Source organism: Crinia signifera, chromosome 4, assembly GCF_055691185.1.
Source record: "Crinia signifera chromosome 4, ASM5569118v1, whole genome shotgun sequence".
Lineage (NCBI taxonomy): Eukaryota > Metazoa > Chordata > Amphibia > Anura > Myobatrachidae > Crinia > Crinia signifera.
The window spans coordinates 739,774-767,026 of record NC_139220.1 but is presented as its reverse complement, the minus strand read 5'-3'; the positions used below and the strand labels follow the sequence as shown (position 1 = coordinate 767,026).

General features: G+C 44.3%; 1 protein-coding gene across 1 annotated transcript in view; it reads left to right on the top strand.

The window, feature by feature from the left end:
- Nucleotides 1–27,253, top strand: part of STRAP (serine/threonine kinase receptor associated protein) — a 37,702-nt gene that overhangs the window by 1,785 nt on the left and 8,664 nt on the right. Inside the window, exons 2-3 of the mRNA XM_083180714.1 lie at nt 1,791–1,926; nt 16,347–16,428. Coding sequence (XP_083036840.1) covers nt 1,791–1,926; nt 16,347–16,428 — 218 coding nt within the window. The remainder of the gene's footprint in view (nt 1–1,790; nt 1,927–16,346; nt 16,429–27,253) is intronic.

Below are 27,253 nucleotides of genomic sequence, written 5' to 3'. Positions count from 1 at the left end.
AATATACAGTGTAAGCACCACTGGGGCAGGGGCTGATGTGACTGATACGCTCTCTGTAATGTGTGTGTGTACATGTGATAGGGAATATAGAGTGTAAGCACCACTGGGGCAGGGGCTGATGTGACTGATACGCTCTCTGTAATGTGTGTGTACATGTGATAGGGAATATACAGTATAAGCACCACTGGGGCAGGGACTGATGTGACTGATACGCTCTCTGTAATGTGTGTACATGTGATAGGGAATATACAGTGTAAGCAGCACTGGGGCAGGGGCTGATGTGACTGATACGCTCTCTGTAATGTGTGTGTACATGTGATGGGGAATATAGAGTGTAAGCACCACTGGGGCAGGGGCTGATGTGACTGATATGCTCTCTGTAATGTGTGTACATGTGATAGGGAATATAGAGTGTAAGCACCACAGGGGCAGGGACTGATGTGACCGGTACGCTCTCCGTAATGTTTGTACATGTAATAGGGAATATAGAGTGTAAGCACCACAGGGGCAGGGACTGATGTGACCGGTACGCTCTCCGTAATGTTTGTACATGTGATAGGGAATATAGAATGTAAGCACCACTGGGCCAGGGGCTGATGTAACTGATACGCTCTCTGTAATGTGTGTACATGTGATAGGGAATATAGAGTGTAAGCAGCACTGGGGCAGGGGCTGATGTGACTGATACGCTCTCCGTAATGTTTGTACATGTGATAGGGAATATAGAGTGTAAGCAGCACTGGGGCAGGGACTGATGTGACTGATACGCTCTCTGTAATGTGTGTACATGTGATAGGGAATATAGAGTGTAAGCAGCACTGGGGCAGGGGCTGATGTGACTGATACGCTCTCTGTAATGTGTGTACATGTGATAGGGAATATACAGTGTAAGCACCACTGGGACAGGTGCTGATGTGACTGATACGCTCTCTGTAATGTGTGTACATGTGATAGGGAATATAGAGTGTAAGCACCACAGGGGCAGGGACTGATGTGACCGGTACGCTCTCCGTAATGTTTGTACATGTGATGGGGAATATAGAGTGTAAGCACCACTGGGGCAGGGGCTGATGTGACTGATACGCTCTCTGTAATGTGTGTACATGTGATGGGGAATATAGAGTGTAAGCACCACTGGGGCAGGGGCTGATGTGACTGATACGCTCTCTGTAATGTGTGTGTACATGTGATGGGGAATATAGAGTGTAAGCACCACTGGGGCAGGGGCTGATGTGACTGATATGCTCTCTGTAATGTGTGTACATGTGATAGGGAATATAGAGTGTAAGCACCACTGGGGCAGGGGCTGATGTGACTGATACGCTCTCTGTAATGTGTGTACATGTGATGGGGAATATAGAGTGTAAGCACCACTGGGGCAGGGGCTGATGTGACTGATACGCTCTCTGTAATGTGTGTACATGTGATAGGGAATATACAGTGTAAGCACCACTGGGACAGGTGCTGATGTGACTGATACGCTCTCTGTAATGTGTGTACATGTGATAGGGAATATAGAGTGTAAGCACCACAGGGGCAGGGACTAATGTGACCGGTACGCTCTCCGTAATGTTTGTACATGTGATAGGGAATATAGAATGTAAGCACCACTGGGCCAGGGGCTGATGTAACTGATACGCTCTCGGTAATGTGTGTACATGTGATAGGGAATATAGAATGTAAGCACCACTGGGGCAGGGACTGATGTGACTGATACGCTCTCTGTAATGTGTGTACATGTGATAGGGAATATACAGTGTAAGCACCACTTTTTTTTTTTTTTTTTACAGATGGAAAACCAATGCTGCGTCAGGGTGACACCGGAGATTGGATTGGCACATTTCTGGGCCACAAGGGAGCTGTGTGGGGAGCCACGCTCAATGTCGATGCCACAAAAGCTGCCACAGCAGCTGCAGATTTCACAGCGTACGTATAGAGCTCGAACTCCTCATTAATGTATGCTGCTATCCCATCGCTTCCGGCAGTACTGTATGCGGCTGCCCATTCTCAGCATTTCTGGCAGTTCTGTATGCTGCTGCCCCGTCTCAGCCGTTGTTCCGGCAGTACTGTATGCTGCTGCCCCATCTCAGCCGTTGTTCCGGCAGTACTGTATGCTGCTGCCCCGTCTCAGACATTGTTCCGGCAGTACTGTATGCTGCTGCCCCGTCTCAGCCGTTGTTCCGGCAGTACTGTATGCTGCTGCCCCGTCTCAGCTGTTCCGGCAGTACTGTATGCGGCTGCCCCGTCTCAGCTGTTCCGGCAGTACTGTATGCGACCTCTCTTCTCAGGGCTGCCAGCAGGACCTCCAGGCTGACCCGCAGCAGCTAATGCTCCCCCCACATCGGGACTCTCCATCTCCCGTCTCATTCTCCCCCTGTGTCCATGCCACGCTGAGCTCCCCATCGGCCGGGGGCTGGGAGCACCGAGGAAGCATGCAGTAGCTCTTCTGCATGCGACCATCCCCGGCCCCACGGGAAGTCGTATATGAGTAAATAGACATATGGAGCTGGTGCACACCCGGCTGTATAAGACAGTGATGGCTCGTCTTGACACTCCAGCTGTTGATGAACTACACATCCCAGCATCAGTTTTAGCATGGCCAAATAGTACAAATGTAGCAGAGCATGCTGGGATGTGTAGTTCAACAACAGCTGGAGTGTCAAGGTTAGCCATCACTGCTTTAAGACATGGTTCCCAAACTCTGTACTGAAGACACCTTGACAATCCAGGCTTGGGCACAGGTGGCTTATTACTATACGTCCGTTGGGGAATTCGCACTAGTGGGGACAATATTGCAATTAATATAATGTTCAATATGGGGTCCAAACTGACCTTTCGGAGACTTGCGTTGGTCACTCAATTCCCCTATATGTGTACTTTATGTGACGGTCAGTGGTGCACCCTGAGATATAGCTAGTTAATTCACTCCACAAACAAGAAACTCGGGTGGGGTGCACGCTAGACCCCCTAGGACTAGTATGCCTTTATGCAATTGAAAACACATATATATATATATATAGTAGACGATGGGTAGATAACCGGCACTCTCAGGACTTGTAAAATAAAGGCAGCAGACACGGAGGTCTTCTTATATATATAATATGTGTAGAAAGAAATTTGAGAAAAAGCGCAGATATGAGCAAAGTGTAAAACAAATTTTACTAAAAGTGCAGGCTCACATACATCATAGATAACAGCAAACAGCTTGCCACAGTGATATCCAACACGGTGCACAAACGACTTGAATAGCCGGGACCAGCCTTTTCGCCGCCGCCAGGGCCTCCGTGGTCAGGAACTCCAAAAGCACAACGTTGTCAGGTTGGGCCATGCCCAACCGGTTTTGTCATCTGGGGATTTCGTCAGGGGGTGTAATCCCCAGATGACGAAACCGGTTGGGCATGGCCCAACCTGACAACGTTGTGCTTTTGGAGTTCCTGACCACGGAGGCCCTGGCGGCGGCGAAAAGGCTGGTCCCGGCTATTCAAGTCGTTGGTGCACCGTGTTGGATATCACTGTGGCAAGCTGTTTGCTGTTATCTATGATGTATGTGAGCCTGCACTTTTAGTAAAATTTGTTTTACACTTTGCTCATATCTGCGCTTTTTCTCAAATTTCTTTCTACATGTGATTGGGACAATTAAAGCTAAAGTCTGGCTTTATTTGGAGAGAGCTGCACTACATCCTGACCCAAGGACGCACTCCTATTTTCTGAAGCTTGTGGCTGTGCGCAGTTTGGATCTACATTTTGTATATATATATATATATGTGTATGTGTATATATATATATATATATATATATATATATATATATATAAGAAATACCCAGCGCAAAAAGTCCAACAGTCTATTATCAGGAATGATCCGAATGTCCCATAAATGTGTGCAGCTCCAATACAAGGATCCAACCACGAATCCAAAATGGGGTATGCTTGTAGAAAAGAGAAGAATGAAGCGCACCAATCAGCAATAAATTTAACAAATTTTACTTATATAACTGCTGACATACATAGGGTTAAAAGTAGAAAGCTTGCCGTGTGGACAGGGCTATACAGCCGGACCCAGCGTCGATGGAGAACCGTGATCAGTTGCAGACGGGGCGCATTAGGACCAGAACAGACAGCCGGAGACTTCCACAGGTACAGCACGGACCAGACCAGGACGTCACCACGTCGGGAACAGGCAACAACGGATGTTATCGGAATCCAATGGTAAATGTGGGAAGAAAGCAACAGGTACCACCTTTAACTTAAATAAAGGAACTCAAAACAGGAACAAAAATAACTGAAAGACTTAGCTGGCTACAAGGACATAACAAAACGTCCAGCAGATAAAGGTGGAGCTATTGTGATACAGAATTTAGCGGATTACAAAGGCAGGCAGCTTCAGGACACTTAGACCAGCGTGTCCTGAAGCTGCCTGCCTTTGTAATCCGCTAAATTCTGTATCACAATAGCTCCACCTTTATCTGCTGGACGTTTTGTTATGTCCTTGTAGCCAGCTAAGTCTTTCAGTTATTTTTGTTCCTGTTTTGAGTTCCTTTATTTAAGTTAAAGGTGGTACCTGTTGCTTTCTTCCCACATTTACCATTGGATTCCGATAACATCCGTTGTTGCCTGTTCCCGACGTGGTGACGTCCTGGTCTGGTCCGTGCTGTACCTGTGGAAGTCTCCGGCTGTCTGTTCTGGTCCTAATGCGCCCCGTCTGCAACTGATCACGGTTCTCCATCGACGCTGGGTCCGGCTGTATAGCCCTGTCCACACGGCAAGCTTTCTACTTTTAACCCTATGTATGTCAGCAGTTATATAAGTAAAATTTGTTAAATTTATTGCTGATTGGTGCGCTTCATTCTTCTCTTTTCTACATATATATATATATATATATATATATATATATATATATATATATATATATATATATATATATATATATATATATATATATATATATATATATATATATGTATATATATATGTGTGTGTGTAAGGGCAGAGTCCGCACTCAATCGCTTGAATCTTCAAAGGGGGGTGCTCCAACAGATGAATGAACATCATAACGTATAAAGAATGAAGAAATGGGCACTCACCAAGGACTTAAACATCAACTTCAATTTATTGTAGGTACATCCGACGTAACGTAACGTTTCGATCTAGTATAGATCGTCATCAGGAATGTGTACAGCAGATCAGGTCAAAATCATATTCAGCACAGGCAACCTGGTATCCATCCTCCAGAGAGGATACAATTGTATGGCCTCACCGGGCCACTCTATATACCTAAGTCCCGGAAGTGATGTCATCACTTCCTGGTTGTACACTGTAGCGTGTCAAAAGCAGCAAAATAACTGTATATAAATCACTCAAACTGATCCCCAGATACGTATGGGCATCAGGGTAACCTTAAATCAAAAACAGCGGGTGCAAAAGGTCCAAAACACAGCGCTATTAGGCTTAATACGTCCGGCCGGAAGTCTCTCTTGCGTTCCACCGCGCCGGCGGACATGACGTATTGCGTTCCACCAACCGCGCGAACGAAGGAGAGGAAGGCTGGGAATCACCGCGTCACCGGAAATATCCCCTGCGTTCCACCTACGTCAGCAGCGGAAGGTGCTGCGTGTCAGCTGTAGCTAAGCAGCAGGTTACCGCATCTGACACTACATCCGGCTTGTACGTAACAAAGCCCTAACGCGTTGTCATAGTAACACTTATGCCACTCAGTCGCTGCATCTATCAAGTGACCGCAAAGCAGTCACAAGAGCGGGACCTAATTAATGAATCAATCGCTCAGTGTACAAGATATACAAAGCAGCCCAGGTGAAGATCACTAATACTGGCAAATAATAAAAAAACAAAATAAGGTATATACATATTAATTAATGGCCATGTGAGGCCGATTTTTATAACATTTGTGATTTTAAATATTTTTTAGTTTTATATTTTTATAAAAAATATCCAGTTCAGATATCAAAAGCATAGTAACTATACATAACTATACATAAAATTTTTTTTTTTTTTTTTTTTTTCCATTTTTTCAGTTTTTTCATTTTTTCATTTTTGTACATGTCCTGAGGGTCCTTGCTTGCTTACTAACTCTAAACTTGAGGTACTTGTATATATTTGTGTATAAGTTTGGTATTTCCAGGGCTGGTGTGATATTCTTGATATGTCTCAAAGTACACCCTCTCACATATTGGATGAGGCATTATATCATCAGGTTGAGAACAATGTGGTGTCTTTAACTGACGATGATGCTGAGAAGGTACTTTTCAATGCTGTTGAATTTTCAAAATTACCTGATGATACACCGACTGATTTATACTTTAGATTACATAAACTGAGAAAACGGGAGGTCGAATTAACCCTCCACGGACAATTTTTGTCTGAATATTTCAGAAATCGTAAAATACCAAGGGGTTTCAGGGTAGCAAACACCCCCACCATTGGACGTAATAACCTAGCGTTTTGCGCCAGATGGTGTGGGGTGTTAAACAAATGCGCCCTGGACCTTATGGTTCTTGTTATTGAAGAAGTTGGTGTAGAATTGAATAAAATAAGATCTGAGATTGAAGAGTTTAATGCCACACACCTTGCAGCATTATTATCTGATAAGAAGAATAAGTGGACTGACAAGTTGAAGGAGCAGATAGGAACTTTTGAGAGAGAATTGGTAGCGTTCAAGAGACGCAAGTTGGCCACAGTAAACAACGATTATAGTACACATCAAGTGTATAGGTGGCTCAAGGGGGAGTCTGGTCCCAACAGAAATCGCTTTAGGCAAAACCGATTTAAACAACAATATTCCTCCACGTCAGCATCTAACTCTGAGTCAGAGAGAGGGGAGGGTAACCAGAGATTCCCCAAACCCCCTACTGGGTCTTTTTCTCGGGACACCCGATCAAAAATCGGAGCAACACCGGGGGAAGACCCCGATACCCCTCAAGAAGGGGCGGGTACAACCAGAAGAAGAAGGGGCAGGAATCGCAAATAGTGGATTCTGTAATTAACCTTTCAAGCCACCAATTGACGGCTAGTGAAACTAAAGTTTTGTCATTTGGTTTTTCATTTGTTCCTACCTGTGACCACCAACCATTTCAGTCCAGCATTGACCATTATAAGTTTGGGCGTAAACTCAGACTTAGAGAATTTTTTAATAACAAAGAGACTAACATTGAGATGCCCTTGTTCAAGCAACCTAGTATGTTTGATCCCCCTAATGCCAACCCGAGCCTCAAAACATTCATGAGATTAACTGATTGTTCAAAGGATATGTCACCCTCACAGCCACATTATCATAATCTACAAGTAGCTGAACGTGAGGCACTTAAGTCCTTGATGGCCAACGACTCCCTGGTCTTTAGACAGGCCGACAAGGGGGGTGCGTTGGTCATCCAGGACTGGGTGGATTACGATAAAGAAATTAAACGACAACTAGGTGACATTTTGGTGTATCAGTGTTTACCAGGTGATCCTGGTGTTATGATTAAAAAAGAGGTGGACAAAGTGTTAGATTTGGCATTTGGGGCAAGATGGATTGATGAAAATGTATGTGGCTTTCTTAAAGTGGACTACCCGATCTGTCCAATTATATATACTATGCCGAAGATCCACAAGCGCTTGACGGATCCTCCTGGCCGACCCATAATATCGGCCAGAGGATCCGTCTTGCAACCGTTGGCAAGGTTTGTGGACTATCACTTACAGCCCTATGTTGTGAAGACTCCCAGTTATTTGAGAGATACGGGAGACCTTCTAGAGAGCCTGACCCACATCCCAGATATACCATCAGGAGCCATACTTGTTACGATGGATGTGGCTTCACTTTATACTGTGATCCCTCATGAAACAGGTCTAGAGGTGATCAGACAGACACTACAAGATAGCACACGGGTGGGCCCTCCTACTGAATTTCTGGTAGAGCTCACTTCTTTGGTCCTAACCCGAAACTATTTTATGTATGGAGACAAATTCTTCTTACAAAAAACGGGCACGGCTATGGGGTCCAATTTGGCCCCAGCCTATGCCAATCTATATATGGCATGCTATGAGAAGCTGCACATCTTCCCTAGGTTTGGCAGGAACATTTTTTATTACCGTCGATACATTGACGATGTTTTTTTGATTTGGTTGGGCAGTGAGCAGGACCTGAAGGACATGCTTTTTTGTTTGAACAGCCTAGAGACGCCAATCCGCTTCACGTTTTCTTTTAGTTCTTTGGAGATTAATTTCTTAGATGTGACCCTCTTTAGAGTCGATCATGGCTTGGGAACGAGACTTTATCGCAAAGACACTGATCGAAATGCATTATTACATGCGACTAGCCACCATCCACCACATCTTAAGGAGAACCTCCCAGTGTCTCAATTTTTGAGAGTTCTTAGAAACAATACAGATATGACTACGACAGAGGAACAAATTGATGAAATGCACTCTCGCTTTAAAGAACGTGGGTATTCAGACGCCACTCTCTCCCGGTGCCTCACCAAGGCAAGGTCCAAATTATCTGCAGTCCAGACGATGTCCTCATCCCCTGATGCTAGACCAAGAATGATCTATGCTAACACCTATGATACTGGTGCACATAAGAAGAAGCAGAAATTGACAAAATTTTGGCCGATAATCGCCACAGATCCTGCCTTCTCAGGGGTCAGCAAAGTCCCTCCTATGTGTGCATATAGAAGAGGACGGAACCTAAAAGACCTGTTAATGAGACCGCTAAGCCAACCTACAAAAACCACAGGCACCTGGATCCCACAGGCTCGCAAAGGTTGCTTTAAATGCAGCGACTGTACAACCTGTAGGTCTCTAATGACAGGCTCCTCCTTTGCTCACCCACATAGTGGGAAGAAAATTCCTATCAAATATCGTCTCCACTGCAGGATGGACTACGTAATTTACATTTTAATCTGTCCATGTGGCCTGTATTACGTGGGCCTGACCAAACGTAACTTTAGGGACAGAATGGCGAACCACCGCACATCAATTAGGGCGGCCTTAGAAACTAAGACATCAGATAAGCCTGTTGCGAAACATTTCGCCAAAGTCGGTCACAGTGTGGCAAGTCTCCGATGCATGTTGATTGATCACATCCCAAAACCCGTAAGGGGTGGGGATAGGGACACTATGCTAAAGAAGAGAGAATCGAAGTGGATCTTTGAGCTGGATACCCTTGCACCTAAGGGACTTAATGAAACAAATCCACTATCCATCTTTTTGAGATGAAAAGACCCATTACCCTTTTCCTGTTTTTTCAGTTTTATGATTAAGTTCTTCATTTTTCTCATTTTGGATTTTTTTACTTTTTTGAAGCTAGGATTGGTGTCTCTGGGCTGTTCGTGTTTGTTTATTTTGCTTATTCTACGTTGTTTATTCTATTTTGTTTAATTAATTATGTCATACCTTTGATGTGTATAGATAAAATGTTCAGCGAGCCATATTGCTCTCATAGGTATGATAAAGATATAACCATATGTATAGTTACTATGCTTTTGATATCTGAACTGGATATTTTTTATAAAAATATAAAACTAAAAAATATTTAAAATCACAAATGTTATAAAAATCGGCCTCACATGGCCATTAATTAATATGTATATACCTTATTTTGTTTTTTTATTATTTGCCAGTATTAGTGATCTTCACCTGGGCTGCTTTGTATATCTTGTACACTGAGCGATTGATTCATTAATTAGGTCCCGCTCTTGTGACTGCTTTGCGGTCACTTGATAGATGCAGCGACTGAGTGGCATAAGTGTTACTATGACAACGCGTTAGGGCTTTGTTACGTACAAGCCGGATGTAGTGTCAGATGCGGTAACCTGCTGCTTAGCTACAGCTGACACGCAGCACCTTCCGCTGCTGACGTAGGTGGAACGCAGGGGATATTTCCGGTGACGCGGTGATTCCCAGCCTTCCTCTCCTTCGTTCGCGCGGTTGGTGGAACGCAATACGTCATGTCCGCCGGCGCGGTGGAACGCAAGAGAGACTTCCGGCCGGACGTATTAAGCCTAATAGCGCTGTGTTTTGGACCTTTTGCACCCGCTGTTTTTGATTTAAGGTTACCCTGATGCCCATACGTATCTGGGGATCAGTTTGAGTGATTTATATACAGTTATTTTGCTGCTTTTGACACGCTACAGTGTACAACCAGGAAGTGATGACATCACTTCCGGGACTTAGGTATATAGAGTGGCCCGGTGAGGCCATACAATTGTATCCTCTCTGGAGGATGGATACCAGGTTGCCTGTGCTGAATATGATTTTGACCTGATCTGCTGTACACATTCCTGATGACGATCTATACTAGATCGAAACGTTACGTTACGTCGGATGTACCTACAATAAATTGAAGTTGATGTTTAAGTCCTTGGTGAGTGCCCATTTCTTCATTCTTTATATATATATATATATATATATATATATATATATATATATTTATTATATACAGATATTATATACAGATATTATATACAGAGGCTGGAGGTGCGGCACTCGTAGCTTCGTTATCAGCGAATCAATAAACACACCGTGACACGGTAGCTTGGAGGAGAGTGGTGTGGTCACATAGTTGTACCAATTCACATTACAGCACACACCGTTATGCCCAGTACACATTACAGCACACACCGTTATGCCCAGTACACATTATAGAACACACCGTTATGCCCAGTACACATTATAGAACACACCGTTATGCCCAGTACACATTATAGAACACACCGTTATGCCCAGTACACATTACAGCACACACCATTATGCCCAGTACACATTATAGAACACACCGTTATGCCCAGTACACATTATAGAACACACCGTTATGCCCAGTACACATTATAGAACACACCGTTATGCCCAGTACACATTATAGAACACACCGTTATGCCCAGTACACATTATAGAACACACCGTTATGCCCAGTACACATTATAGAACACACCGTTATGCCCAGTACACATTATAGCACACACCGTTATGCCCAGTACACATTATAGAACACACCGTTATGCCCAGTACACATTATAGAACACACCGTTATGCCCAGTACACATTATAGAACACACCGTTATGCCCAGTACACATTACAGCACACACCATTATGCCCAGTACACATTATAGAACACACCGTTATGCCCAGTACACATTATAGAACACACCGTTATGCCCAGTACACATTACAGCACACACCGTTATGCCCAGTACACATTATAGAACACACCGTTATGCCCAGTACACATTATAGAACACACCGTTATGCCCAGTACACATTATAGAACACACCGTTATGCCCAGTACACATTACAGCACACACCATTATGCCCAGTACACATTATAGAACACACCGTTATGCCCAGTACACATTATAGAACACACCGTTATGCCCAGTACACATTATAGAACACACCGTTATGCCCAGTACACATTATAGAACACACCGTTATGCCCAGTACACATTATAGAACACACCGTTATGCCCAGTACACATTATAGAACACACCGTTATGCCCAGTACACATTATAGCACACACCGTTATGCCCAGTACACATTATAGAACACACCGTTATGCCCAGTACACATTATAGAACACACCGTTATGCCCAGTACACATTATAGAACACACCGTTATGCCCAGTACACATTATAGCACACACCGTTATGCCCAGTACACATTATAGAACACACCGTTATGCCCAGTACACATTATAGAACACACCGTTATGCCCAGTACACATTATAGAACACACCGTTATGCCCAGTACACATTACAGCACACACCATTATGCCCAGTACACATTATAGAACACACCGTTATGCCCAGTACACATTATAGAACACACCGTTATGCCCAGTACACATTACAGCACACACCGTTATGCCCAGTACACATTATAGAACACACCGTTATGCCCAGTACACATTATAGAACACACCGTTATGCCCAGTACACATTACAGCACACACCGTTATGCCCAGTACACATTACAGCACACACCGTTATGCCCAGTACACATTATAGAACACACCGTTATGCCCAGTACACATTACAGCACACACCGTTATGCCCAGTACACATTATAGAACACACCGTTATGCCCAGTACACATTATAGATCACACCGTTATGCCCAGTACACATTATAGAACACACCGTTATGCCCAATTCACATTACAGCACACACCGTTATGCCCAGTACACATTATAGAACACACCGTTATGCCCAGTACACATTATAGAACACACCGTTATGCCCAGTACACATTATAGAACACCCCGTTATGCCCAGTACACATTATAGAACACACCGTTATGCCCAGTACACATTATAGAACACACCGTTATGCCCAATTCACATTATAGAACACCCCGTTATGCCCAGTACACATTATAGAACACCCCGTTATGCCCAGTACACATTATAGAACACACCGTTATGCCCAGTACACATTATAGAACACCCCGTTATGCCCAGTACACATTACAGCACACACCATTATGCCCAGTACACATTATAGATCACACCGTTATGCCCAGTACACATTATAGAACACACCGTTATGCCCAGTACACATTATAGAACACACCGTTATGCCCAGTACACATTACAGCACACACCATTATGCCCAGTACACATTATAGATCACACCGTTATGCCCAGTACACATTATAGAACACACCGTTATGCCCAGTACACATTATAGAACACACCGTTATGCCCAGTACACATTATAGAACACACCGTTATGCCCAGTACACATTATAGAACACACCGTTATGCCCAGTACACATTATAGAACACACCGTTATGCCCAGTACACATTATAGAACACACCGTTATGCCCAGTACACATTATAGAACACACCGTTATGCCCAGTACACATTACAGCACACACCGTTATGCCCAGTACACATTATAGATCACACCGTTATGCCCAGTACACATTATAGAACACACCGTTATGCCCAGTACACATTATAGAACACACCGTTATGCCCAGTACACATTATAGAACACACCGTTATGCCCAGTACACATTATAGAACACCCCGTTATGCCCAGTACACATTATAGAACACACCGTTATGCCCAGTACACATTATAGAACACACCGTTATGCCCAGTACACATTATAGAACACACCGTTATGCCCAGTACACATTACAGCACACACCATTATGCCCAGTACACATTATAGATCACACCGTTATGCCCAGTACACATTATAGAACACACCGTTATGCCCAGTACACATTATAGAACACACCGTTATGCCCAGTACACATTATAGAACACACCGTTATGCCCAGTACACATTATAGAACACCCCGTTATGCCCAGTACACATTATAGAACACACCGTTATGCCCAGTACACATTATAGAACACACCGTTATGCCCAGTACACATTACAGCACACACCGTTATGCCCAGTACACATTATAGATCACACCGTTATGCCCAGTACACATTATAGAACACACCGTTATGCCCAGTACACATTACAGCACACACCGTTATGCCCAGTACACATTACAGCACACACCGTTATGCCCAGTACACATTACAGCACACACCGTTATGCCCAGTACACATTATAGAACACACCGTTATGCCCAGTACACATTACAGCACACACCGTTATGCCCAGTACACATTATAGAACACACCGTTATGCCCAGTACACATTATAGAACACACCGTTATGCCCAGTACACATTATAGAACACACCGTTATGCCCAGTACACATTATAGAACACACCGTTATGCCCAGTACACATTACAGCACACACCATTATGCCCAGTACACATTATAGATCACACCGTTATGCCCAGTACACATTATAGAACACACCGTTATGCCCAGTACACATTACAGCACACACCGTTATGCCCAGTACACATTACAGCACACACCGTTATGCCCAGTACACATTACAGCACACACCGTTATGCCCAGTACACATTATAGAACACACCGTTATGCCCAGTACACATTACAGCACACACCGTTATGCCCAGTACACATTATAGAACACACCGTTATGCCCAGTACACATTATAGAACACACCGTTATGCCCAGTACACATTATAGAACACACCGTTATGCCCAGTACACATTACAGCACACCCCGTAATGCCCAGTACATTACAGCACACACCGTTATGCCCAGTACACATTACAGCACACCCCGTAATGCCCAGTACACATTACAGCACACACCGTTATGCCCAGTACACATTACAGAACACACCGTTATGCCCAGTACACATTACAGCACACCCCGTAATGCCCAGTACACATTATAGAACACACCGTTATGCCCAGTACACATTATAGAACACACCGTTATGCCCAGTACACATTATAGAACACACCGTTATGCCCAGTACACATTATAGAACACACCGTTATGCCCAGTACACATTACAGCACACCCCGTAATGCCCAGTACATTACAGCACACCCCGTAATGCCCAGTACACATTATAGAACACACCGTTATGCCCAGTACACATTATAGAACACACCGTTATGCCCAGTACACATTACAGCACACACCGTTATGCCCAGTACACATTACAGCACACACCGTTATGCCCAGTACACATTACAGCACACACCGTTATGCCCAGTACACATTACAGCACACACCGTTATGCCCAGTACACATTACAGCACACACCGTTATGCCCAGTACACATTACAGCACACCATAATGCCCAGTACACATTACAGCACACACCGTTATGCCCAGTACACATTACAGCACACACCGTTATGCCCAGTACACATTACAGCACACCCCGTAATGCCCAGTACACATTATAGAACACACCCTTATGCCCGGTACACATTATAGAACACACCGTAATGCCCAGTACATTACAGCACACCCCGTAATGCCCGGTACATATTACAGCACACCATAATGCCCAGTACACATTACAGCACACCATAATGCCCAGTACACATTACAGCACACCATAATGCCCAGTACACATTACAGCACACCCCGTAATGCCCAGTACACATTACAGCACACACCGTTATGCCCAGTACACATTACAGCACACCCCATAATGCCCAGTACACATTACAGCACACACAGTTATGCCCAGTACATATTACAGCACACACAGTTATGCCCAGTACATATTACAGCACACCATAATGCCCAGTATGTATTATAGTACGCACTATAATGCCCAGTATATATTATAGCACATAAGTGCTGCTTACCTACAGTACATGTTGTTGCCAGGGGTTATATGCTCCTTGCAGGGGTTACATGCTGGTTGGCGCAGGGGGGGGGGGTTATGCTGGTTGCCACAGGGGGGTTATTCTGGTTGCCGTGGGGGTGGGGGGGGTTATTCTGGTTACCGGGGGGGGGGGGTGCTGGTAAGGCTGATACACTGGGGAGTGGGCTGTCTGCAAGGCGGGGGACTGGATGTGGCTGGAAGAGCTGAAACGCTGCTCTGATTTGAGCAGCGTGTCAGCTTTTCCAGCCTCATCCAGTCCCCCACTGCGCTGACAGCACGCTCACCTCTTATGCTGAGAGTTGCCATATCACATCCCGTCCCCCGCTCTCAGCAGCAGAATGAATTTACACAGCGGGGGGGCGGGGGATGCCACAAACACTGTGACCGTGAACCAGGCTGCCGCTGCTGCTCTCAAAATAAATGGCAGGGCGCGCGGCATTAATGAATGGCAGGGCTTGCACCTGCAGTGATTGGCTGCCGGGCGGCCACTGTGCAGTGATTGGGTCCCGGCGGCCGCTGCACTGGCTTTTACAGCGGCCCACGCCACGGCGGCTCAGCCTCACAGGCGCAGCTCAGCGCGTCCTCGGGGACTCGTTCAGTTTCAAAAACTGAGTCCCCGGTGAGCGTTTAAGGGTAAAATACGCGCTATAGCGCGTATATATATATATATATATTTATATATATATATTTATATTCATATTCCCACAAAAAAGAGTTTATACTAGCCGGTAGGATTGTACATCATTACTGTAGCTAGTCAATGTCCAGAGATATATGAAAGTGACCATCATCATCATATTTCCTTACACCTGGTCACACACCATCAGGTAGTGATAAGGATTTAATCATTGGTCATGATGGAAGATGATATCTCTGATACTTCTGCTGCTCACTCGTCTTACTGCAGGGTATAGGACGGTGCCCATATGTGATCCCAGAGGGATAGTGTAGAAGGGTGATCACCGGGGCACCAATGGCATTGCAGGGTAGGTGATCCCGGTGTATCCGTTAAGGATGGAATAGCATCTCTGGGGTATTTGCAGCTAGAATTTCCAGGTCTATATAATGGTAATTGTGACTGTTTTATGTTGTAGGAAGGTTTGGGATGCGGTGACTGGCGACGAACTGATGACACTGACTCACAAACACATAGTGAAGAGTGTGGACTTCACCCAGGTAAATTCATCTCATTGTGTTGTACGTTTAGGGGGAAATGTATCACAGCTTGTAGAGAGGACGTACAGACCAATCCTTTCTCTGGGGTCTCTGAATACAATCAGGTATAGATGGGTGATTAGGAGAGCTCCTCCCCCTCTATGCCCCACCCACAGGAGCCGGTCACTCGCTCTGGAATAGCAGTTTATTTCTGCACGATTCATACTATCATGTTAGATACATTCATTGTCCCTGATGAAGTCCTAATGGACGAAACGTGTACGGCTACAAAGTATTTCTGTATGTGGCACACCGTGAACTATGTAAATGCGTAACTGAAGATAAACTACACGCTGTACTACTGAACAAATGCTATTTTTTTTATCTATTTGATATCCTTTTTGTTTTACTAGCCACCTGATAAGTGGGCATTGGTGATGAAACTATAGCGCACCTCTATCTTATTTCTGTCCATTTCCCTGTGAGGTACTATAGGGGTGCTGCTCTTCTAGAAGCACAATATTGGGGCCGCACCATCTATCTTGAGTATGTATGTGAATAAGAAGGCACTACTTATTTTTATTTATTTTGTAGTAAGGGCACCCACCATGTGATAAAACAATGCTACAGTGTAGCCGATGTTTCTGCCACCAAGGGACCTTAATCTTGGCAACCAGTATCCTCCCAAAGGATCCCATACACGCTCCGTTGTGGACCGGCTCCGTTCTGTACTATGCGATGCGCGCTCCCGCGCTGTGCTGCACATACTTTTTGTACTAGCTACCTATCGGATCGCATTGCATGCACAAGGCATGCGATGTGTACTATTTAAGTCCGAAACGGATCCGTTAGACGGATGCAGCAGCAGACTATAATATAGTGAGAGATAATATATGAAATAAGGAGCAGAAGATCGCATTTACATGAAGCATACATATTTAATTATATATTCCTCAATGTTTCAGTCTGTAATACACCATCATCAGGAGAAGTAGCAAACATAACATGGTAACAAATCCAGGGTCCAAGTGTTGGCCTAACCTGTCCCTAATAGTATACTCCAAAAAAGGTGCCAAAACAGAACATCCAATCGGCTTATCCAGCTGCCGATTGCGTCATTTCCACCTAGGTAACTAGACAAATCTATGTGAATAAAGTTAACAAACAGCCGCAACTTCTCTGTGCCACAAGCCAGCCCAGGGGGACAGAGGGAGATCAGGGAGATTAGCGTGTGGCTCAGAGACTGCTGCAGGAGGGAGGGATTGGAGTTCCTCGAATACTGGCGGACTTCTCGGTCAGGTGCCATCTCTTTTGCCACAACGGATTGCACCTGAACGAGGAGGGGGCAGGGGTGCTTGGGGGTAGAACGGTGGGAAGGCTTGAGGAGATTTTAAACTAGGTGGGTGGGGGAAGGGTAAAGTGAAACCTTAACCCAATAAATGAGTGTAGAATAGAGGGCAAAGAAAGCTACGTTGTGGGGGCAAAGAAGAGAACAAGATATACAAAAAGTGTATGAGAGGCACAGCCAAGTACAAACATTGTCCATGGACTGATTTATCGTCTCGGGAACCTTCTGCTACAGTAACAGGTAACATGACAATGGAGGAAAAACAAAGACCCTAGTTTTGGAGGAAGATTTAGATTTTATTGATATTACCGAAACTTGGTGGGATGAATCACATGAGTGGGAGCCTAACCTAGAAGGATATAGTGTTTATGTATGTTTAGAAACAAATAGATTAGGTAGAAGGTAAAAAACATACATAAGGGAATTGGTAAAGGTAGAAATTACAGGTAATATTACAGGGGCTAAAAAACTTCTAGTAGGAACATGTTATAAACCACCCAACATAAATACGGAGGAGGGAAAAGACCTCTTGACTTGACTTTAGCTACCCAGAATAAATTGGAAGGATAGGTCAGGTAGTACCGCTAAGGGAAATGGTTTATTGGATGCCCTAAATGACCACGATCTGTATCAATTTACTGAAAGTCCAACCAGAAATAACAATATCCTGGATCTCCTAATAAGAAACAACGGGGACATTGTTACTAACATAGCCATAAGGGAGACATTGGGGGAACAGTGATCACAATATGATCACATTTGAGTTAAATTTTGATGAAGATAATGAAATTGGAGCAACTAGGTTCTTAAATTTCAGTAAAGAAAACTTTTTTTTTTAGTTTAAGGAGTCCTTAAAGGATGTAAACTGGAAGGAATTATTTAGAGGTATAGATACTACTAAAAGGTGGCAAACTTAAAAAAAAAAAAATACTGCTGGGGGGCACCGATAATTTTTTTCCTAGGGTAAATAAAAGAACAAATGTCAAAAGGAAACCGATGTGGCTTAACAGCAAAGTCAAATGTGAAATAGCTAAAAAAAAAAAAAGGTGGGCATTCAAAGCGTTTAAACAAGATGGGACACCCAAATCATGTGCCGCATATAAAGAATGTAATTTAAAAATACAATCAGGATGGCTAAATTAGAGACTGAACAAAAAATAGCTGAAGATAGAAAATCTAATCCCAAAAAATCTACAGTTCTATAAACGGGGTTCGGTTAAGAAAGGAAAATATTGGCCCACTTAAAAATAAGCAGGGTACCCTGGTAATAGAAGAAAAAGAGAAAGCGGAATTATTCAATGAATTTTTTTGCTTTAGTATATACAAGGGAAGAATCTTCAGAGGATCTCCCACAGATTAAATGCTCAGCTCTTCATTGCTCCCAACTCTGTCGAGTGAGGAAATAGCCAAAATAGATTACAGAACCTAAAGAGTAACACAGCTCCTGACCTGGATGAAATACACCCTAGCACAGTGGTTCTCAACCTTGGTCCTCAGGACCCCCCAACAGTGCATGTTTTCCAGGTCACCCGGCAGGTGCACTCATTAGTCATTGACACATTTTAAAAGATCACAGGTGGAGCTAATTATCTCACCTGTGATTCTGTGTGGAGAAATGGAAAACGTACCCTGTTGGGGAGTCCTGAGGACCGAGGTTGAGAACCACTGCCCTAGGATACTAAAAGTATTGGGTTCTGTCATAGCACTACCTTTATATCTGCTATTCGAGGAATCAATAAACTGGGGGATGGTACCAAGGGGCTGGCGTATAGCTAACGTAGTACCTATATAGAAGAAAGGTAGCAAAACTAACCCTGAAAATTATAGACCGGCCAGCCTTGCATCCATTGTGGGGAAAGTATTAGAAGGCTTAAAAAGTTAGTATCCAAAATTGCTTAGAACAGGAGAAGGTGATGAGTAAGGCTCAGCATGGGTTCGTCAGAAATAGATCATGTCAGACTAATTTAATTAGCTACTATGAGGAAGTCAGTAGGGGGCTGGACTTAGGGAAATTTGTTGATGTAATACTGCTTAATTTCACTAAAGCTTTTGACATGCGCTTCATAAAAGGTTATTAAGGAAACTAGATAATTTAGGGTTAGAAGATAAAATTTGTCATTGGATTAAAAATTGGTTGCACAATCAGACACAGTGGTGGTAATTGTCATACAGTTGTGCTCATAAGTTTACATACAGTAGCAGAATTTGATTTTCTGGCCACTTGTTAGAGAAAATGAATGATAACTCACAGACTTTTATTTCACTGATGGTTAGTGGTTGGGTGAAGCCATTTATTGTCAAACAACTTTTTACTCATTTAAATCATAATGACAACAAACTACTCAAATGACCCTGATCAAAAGTTTACATATCCTGGAGATTTGGGCCTCATAACATGTTGACACCAAATGGGTTTGAATGGCTACTAAAAGTAACCATCCTCACCTGTAATCTGTTTGCTTGTAATCAGTGTGTGTGTGTGTGTGTGTGTGTGTATAAAAGGTCAGTGAATTTCTGGTCTTCTGAAAGACCCTTGTATATGTCATTCAGCGCTGCACTGACGTGTCTTGATTCTGAGTCACGGGGAAAGCAAAATAATTGTCAAATGATCTGCAGGAAAAGATAATTGAACTATATAAAACAGGAAAAGGACATAAAAAGTGCCAAAAAAAAGCAATTGAGTGCCAATCAGCAGTGTTCAAACTCTAAGAAGTGGAAAATGAGGGATTCTGTGGAAACCAAATCACGGTCAGGTAGACCAACAAAAACTTCAGCCACAACTGCAGGAAAATTGTTCCGGATGCAAAGAAAAATCGGTACTCTTTACCTAGCACGGCGGCCATCGCATGCACTAAAAAACGGGTGCGACGCGATGCCCGCGATTTCCCATAGGGAACAATGTTAAGTGTGATTGGACGCAATTTTACTGTTCAATGCCCGCGATTTTCCCATAGGAAACAATGTTAAATGGGCCACAGAGCCCAAATAGTCCCCCTGAAGTCTGAAATGGCCCCCACAATTTTTAACGCCACCCCACGATCAACGTGAACCCGAAGCGTGGCGAGCGGCGGCGGTATGCGTCCTCCGACCTTTTCATACCCCCACTATCCACGTCGGCGTGGAGTTGAGAATAGAATAGTGTGGCGAGCGCACCGAGTCTGAAGCGTGGCGAGCGGACGCGGATACCTTCACAGGTAAACGTGTCCCTTCGCGGGCTTCACAGGTATCCGCGTCCCCTCGCGGGGCGCGCTGCGCTCGCCACGCTTCGGGCTCGGTGGCTCGCTGCGCCCTCCACACTATTCTATTCTCAACTCCACGCCGACGTGGATAGTGGGGGTATGAAAAGGTCGGAGGACGCGTACCGCCGCCCCTCGCGGGCTCGCGCTCGCCACGCTTCGGGTTCACGTTGATCGTGGGGTGGCGTTAACAATTGTGGGGGCCATTTCAGACTTTAGGGTGACTATTTGGGCTCTGTGGCCCATTTAACATTGTTTCCTATGGAAAAATCGCGGGCATTGAGGTATTGAACACTAAAATTGCGTCCAATCACACTCTTAACATTGATCCCTATGGGAAATCGCGGGCATCGCGTCACACCCGTTTTTTTAGTGCATGCGATGGCTGCGATGCCCGCGATTTTTTACCCCCGATGACCGCGATGGACATCGTGGGCGCCGTGCTAGGTAAAGAGTACCGAAAAATCCACAAATAACTTCAGCTAAAATCCAGGACTCTGAAATAAGTGGTGTGGTTGTGTCAAGATGCACAATAAGGAGGCATTTGAAGAAAAATGGGCTGCGTGGTCGAGTCGCCAGAAGAAAGCCATTACTACGCAAATGCCACAAAGCATCCCTCTTACGATACACCAAACAGCAAAGTGAGAGGCCTCAAAACTTCTAGAACAAAGTCATTTGGAGCGATGAGACCAGAATTGAACTTTTTGGCTGCAACCATAAACGTTACATTTGGAGAGGAGTCAACAAGGCCTATGATGAAAGGTACACCATTCCTACTGTGAAACACGGAGGTGGATCGCTGATGTTTTGGGGATGTGTGAGCTACAAAGGCACTGGGAACTGGGAACTTGGTCAAAAGTGATGGCAAGATGAATGCAGCATGTTATCAGAAATACTGGAGGAAAATCTGTACTCATCAGCCCGGAAGCTGCACATGGGACGTACTTGAATGTTCCAACATGACAATGATCCAAAGCACAAGGCCAAGTCTACCTGTCATTGGCTACAGCAGAATAAAGTGAAGGTTCTGGAGTGGCCATCTCAGTCTCCTGACCTCAATATCATTGTACCACTCTGGGGAGATCTCACATGTGCAGCTCATGCAAGACACAGCTCGAGAACTTACAGGAACTGGAGGCTGTTTGCCAAGAAGAATGAGCAGCTTTACCATCTGAGAACATAAAGAGCCTCATCCACAACTACCACAAGAGACTAAAAGCTGTCATTGATGTTAAAGGGGGCAATACACGGTATTAAGAACTGGGGTGTGTAAATGATCAGGGTCATTTGGGCAGTTTCTGTTGTCATTATGATTTAAAAAGCGCAAACACAGTTGTCTGACAATAACTGGCATCACCCAACCTCTAACCATGAGTGAAAAGTGTGTGAGTTCTCATTCATAATCTCTGACAAATGGCCATAAAATATCAAATTCTTCTAGGGTATGTAAACTTATGAGCACAACTGTACATTCCAGGTGGGGTAAGGTCCAAAGTGGAGTCCCGCAAGGTTTAATACTGGGTCCCACCTTGTTTAATATATTCATTAATGATATAGGAAGTGATATAGTGAGTAAAATTGCAACATTTGCAGAGGACACGAGTACTAGTTATTTATTTACAGTTTCTTCTATATCGCAGCAGATTCCATTGCGCTTTACAATTGTAAACCGATAAAACAAACTGGGTAACAAAAGACAGATTTGGGGGTTAGAGGGCCCTGCTGCAAGCTTACAATCTATAGGGACATAGGAGGGAAACACAAGGACAGGCACCAGTAATAACATAGCTTGTAGGTCCAGAAGGGAAGCTATATAATACATAAGTGCCTCAGAGGGTTATGTGTAAATATGATAGGCTTGCCTGAAGAGGTGAGTTTTCAGGGAACGCTTGAAGGTTTGGAGGCTAGTGGAGAGTCTTATTGTGCGTGGAAGGACATTCCATAGGGTGGGAGCAGCCCGATGACAGTCCTGTAATAGTGAATGGGAGCTGGTGATCCGCTCAGATGAGACGCAGATCTTGTGCAGAGCAGAGTGGTATGAGATGGGAGATATTTTGAGAAGTAAAAAGATATAAGCTGGTGCAGTATGGTTAATCGCTTTATATGTGAGTAGGAGTGTTTTTATATTGAATACAGTAAATATTTGGTACTTGTGTACTAGCACGGCGCCCATCGATTCGACGCGAGGGGACGCGTATTACTTGACATGTATTCCGCGTGGCTCCCACACTATATAAAATCAACTCCACGCTGACGTGGATAGTGGGGGGTATGAAAAGGTCGTAGGACGCATACCGCTGTGCTCGCCACACTTCGGGTTCACATTCATTCTGGGGGTGGCGTGGGGGTGCATTTAACATTGTAAGCCCCCATTAGGGTGCTTATACAATTTTAAATCGCATAGCATTGTATATGCGATACAATTCGATGGTATAGAATTTAAAATTGTGTAACATCGGCTGCCATCGCATGCCTTATGGTCTGCCATTCGCAGACCATAAGGCATGCGATGGCAGCCGATGTTACACAATTTTAAATTCTATACCATCGAATTGTATCGCATATACAATGCTATGCGATTTAAAATTGTATAAGCACCCTAATGGGGGCTTACAATGTTAAATGCACCCCCACGCCACCCCCAGAATGAATGTGAACCCGAAGTGTGGCGAGCACAGCGGTATGCGTCCTACGACCTTTTCATACCCCCCACTATCCACGTCAGCGTGGAGTTGATTTTATATAGTGTGGGAGCCACGCGGAATACATGTCAAGTAATACGCGGGGCTCGCCACACTATATAAAATCAACTCCACGCTGACGTGGATAGTGGGGGTATGAAAGGGTCGTAGGACGCATACCGCTGTGCTCGCCACGCTTCGGGTTCACGTTCATTCTGGGGGTGGCGTGGGGGTGCATTTAACATTGTAAGCCCCATTAGGGTGCTTATACAATTAAACATCGTATAGGGGGCTTATACAATTTTAAATCGCATCGCATTGGGTGTATGGCATGCAATGCGATTTATATGTCGTGCGACCAAATATCGTGGGTGCCGTGCTAGTACACAAGTACCAAATATTTTTACACAGGAAAGGACATTCACTCCGGAAAGGATGTGGATACACTACAAATTGATTTAATTAAAATCGAAATGTGGGCGGAAAGGTGGAAAGTGCAGTTTAACGTTGATAAATGTAAAGTAATTCATTATGGGAACAAAAATGAACAAGCTGCTTATAGGCTAAATGGAGTTATTATAGGGAACTCTGCTGTAGAGAAGGACTTGGGGGTCATCATAGATGATAAATTGGGTAATAGTGCACACTGCTCAAATGCAGCAGCAAAAGCAAACCGGACACTGGCATGCATTAAAAGGGGCATGGATTCAAGGGATGCCAATGTGATAGAGACTCTTTACAAGGCATTGGTGAGACCGCACTTGGAATATTGTGTTCAGTTCTGGGCACCGCACCTTAGGAAGGACATAAATGAATTGGAACAGGTACAGAGAAGGGCGACTAAGCTAGTAACAGGTCTGGAATCACTAGAATACAAAGATAGGTTATACCAGGCTGAATATGTTCTCACTGGAGAAACGGAGGCTGAGAGGTGATATGATTGGTATGTTCTAATACAGGATTGGGAATCATATGGAATTGGGAGATGATTGGTCACTAACAGGCCTATACTTAGGACACGCATCATGTACTGGGACTCGAGGAAAAGAGATTCCGTACTGAATTAAGAGGATTCTTCACCATTAGCAGAAATAAAAGGAAAAACAGAAGATATTCAAGGTCCAGTAGTTAAAAATATTCAAAATAAGATCTTGCTATACGCCAGTGGTCTCCAACCTTTTTTGGGGCGTGAGCTACTCGAGACAACATAATCCGCCTGAAAAGCTACTAAAGTAAAAAAACAAAACAATCTGCCTAATAAACGAAAAATGCCCTTTACACATTAGTGTTCCTTCTAGAAACCAAACGGGGCAGGTCACTGGAGGGGCGGACCAGGCACGGCGACGGCACATATGGGGGCGTGCCCGGGCCGCCGCGTCACGAATGGGGGCATGCCCGGGCCGCCGCGTCACGAATAGAGGCGTGCCCGGTCCGCCGCATCACGGATGGGGGCGTGCCCAGACCGCCGCGTCACCGAAGGAGGCGTGCCCGGCCCGCCGCATCACCGAAGGGGGCTTGCCCGGCCGTGACTACGTCCCCGAGCTGCCGGGAAAGCGCAGTGCACCGCAATCTATGGCGGCGCTGGGCTTCACCGGTGCACTCCGGCAGGACAGGCAGCAGGCTGTTTTAGCGGGGCAATGCTAGAGGGGCAGGGCGCATTTTGCCCTTTAAAAATCGGGCAGGGCGCAGCACCCCGCTAAAACAGCCTAGCGGGAACACTACACATTATACCGCCCAGTGTAATGCCCGACACATTATGCCACATACCGCAATCGCCCCAGACACAATATGCCACACACTGCAATGTCCAATATGCCGCATACATACCTCCCAACACTGGTGTTAGAGAAGGGACATCTGCCCGAAATTAGGGGGCATGACCTACTACCGTGGTACTCCTGCTAGGCCATGTCCCCCATTTTTTTCTGCTATGGGGGCATAGGGGATATATATCTCTGGAGTCTGGTGTAACCAAATCAATACTTCATTGTGTTAAAAAACTCCTCTAAGGACCATAGAGACCTTTTTCAAAACAATACAGTATTGATCAGATTACCGCATGTCGAGGTGGGACGACTGTCGCCCCATCACATCTCCGTCCACCCTGCCCCCCTTCAGCCCCCATCCCCCTTGCACCTCTTTCCCCCCTGCACTTCTCCATCACCTCTCCATCCCCTAGTAACCCTTGCATGTCTCTGTCCCCCCATAACTCCTTCACACTCTGTACCTCCTGCACCTTTTTGTCCCCCCCTGCACCTTTCATTATCTAAATTCTAAAAACATAAAATAAATGCTCCTCAAAACGTATTTAACTTTTATGGTACTACATACATACATACATACATACATACATACATACATACATACATACATACATACATATATATATATATATATATATATATATATATATATATATATATATATATATATATATATATATATATATATATATATATATATATATATATATATATATAGTGGGGGTATGAAAAGGTCGGGGGACGCGTACCACCGCTCGCCACGCTTCGAGTTGGCGTTGATCCTGGGGTGGCGTTAACAATGGGGGGCCATTTAACATTGTATGGACCCATCAGGGTGCTTGTACAATCAAAAATCGTATACCATCACATCGTATGCCATGCGATATTTTATTGCACAATATTGCATCGCATGGTATACCATATTAAGTGTTATGGTATACAATGCGATGGGCGCCGTGCTAGGAAACAAGTACCAGATTTACTATAACACCTACCTGACCCCTACTAAGATACATCAATTCTGGCTACAAGTCAGATCTATGTTGGAGTTGTAGAGCGGATATTGGAAACACGGTACATATATTCTGGACATGTAAAAAACTCTCCCCATTTTGGAAGATAGAAGAAATAATTTTCCACACCGGTGGTCAGAGAATCTCACTGATTCCACAGGGGGCGCTGTTGCATGTCCTCCCCCCAGAGATTCCTAATCTCTTAGGACAGATATGTATAACAGCCAGAACATCTATAGCACAGCTATGGAAACAAGAGAAAGTGCCAGATATTCTACAAACCATTCATAAAATAAATTCTATTTCAAAATGGAAACCATGGGTCCGGGAACCAAGATCAGGAAGAAATGGGAAGGTTGGGAGGAGGCAATGTAACACCGTAACTAGATGAGGGATCAGAAAAATGCATATGATATAAAATAGAAAGAGGGGACCAGGTCTAACCGAATAAAAACCCTAAAGGCCCACACACTAGAACGATTTTTTTTGTCCGATTTCCGACCGATCGCCAGATATATCGGCCGATATTTTTATTTTATTATTATTATTTTTTTTGCCAAACCACATAGACGGAAAGTAGGATGTTGGTGACTGATTTAACGCTATCTAGCTGTGACCATGTGCATTAGATAACACCTTTAGGTGGAAAATGCAAAAACATACATAACTTAGAAGTTAGATGGCATCTCCAAGGGTTTACATAAACAATGGATATCTGAAATTATATAAAAAGTGAGGCACCTCTTACCCAATACTAGGTATTTACAATGGGGGTGAGACACCAAAAAACATCATGGTGTAGTAT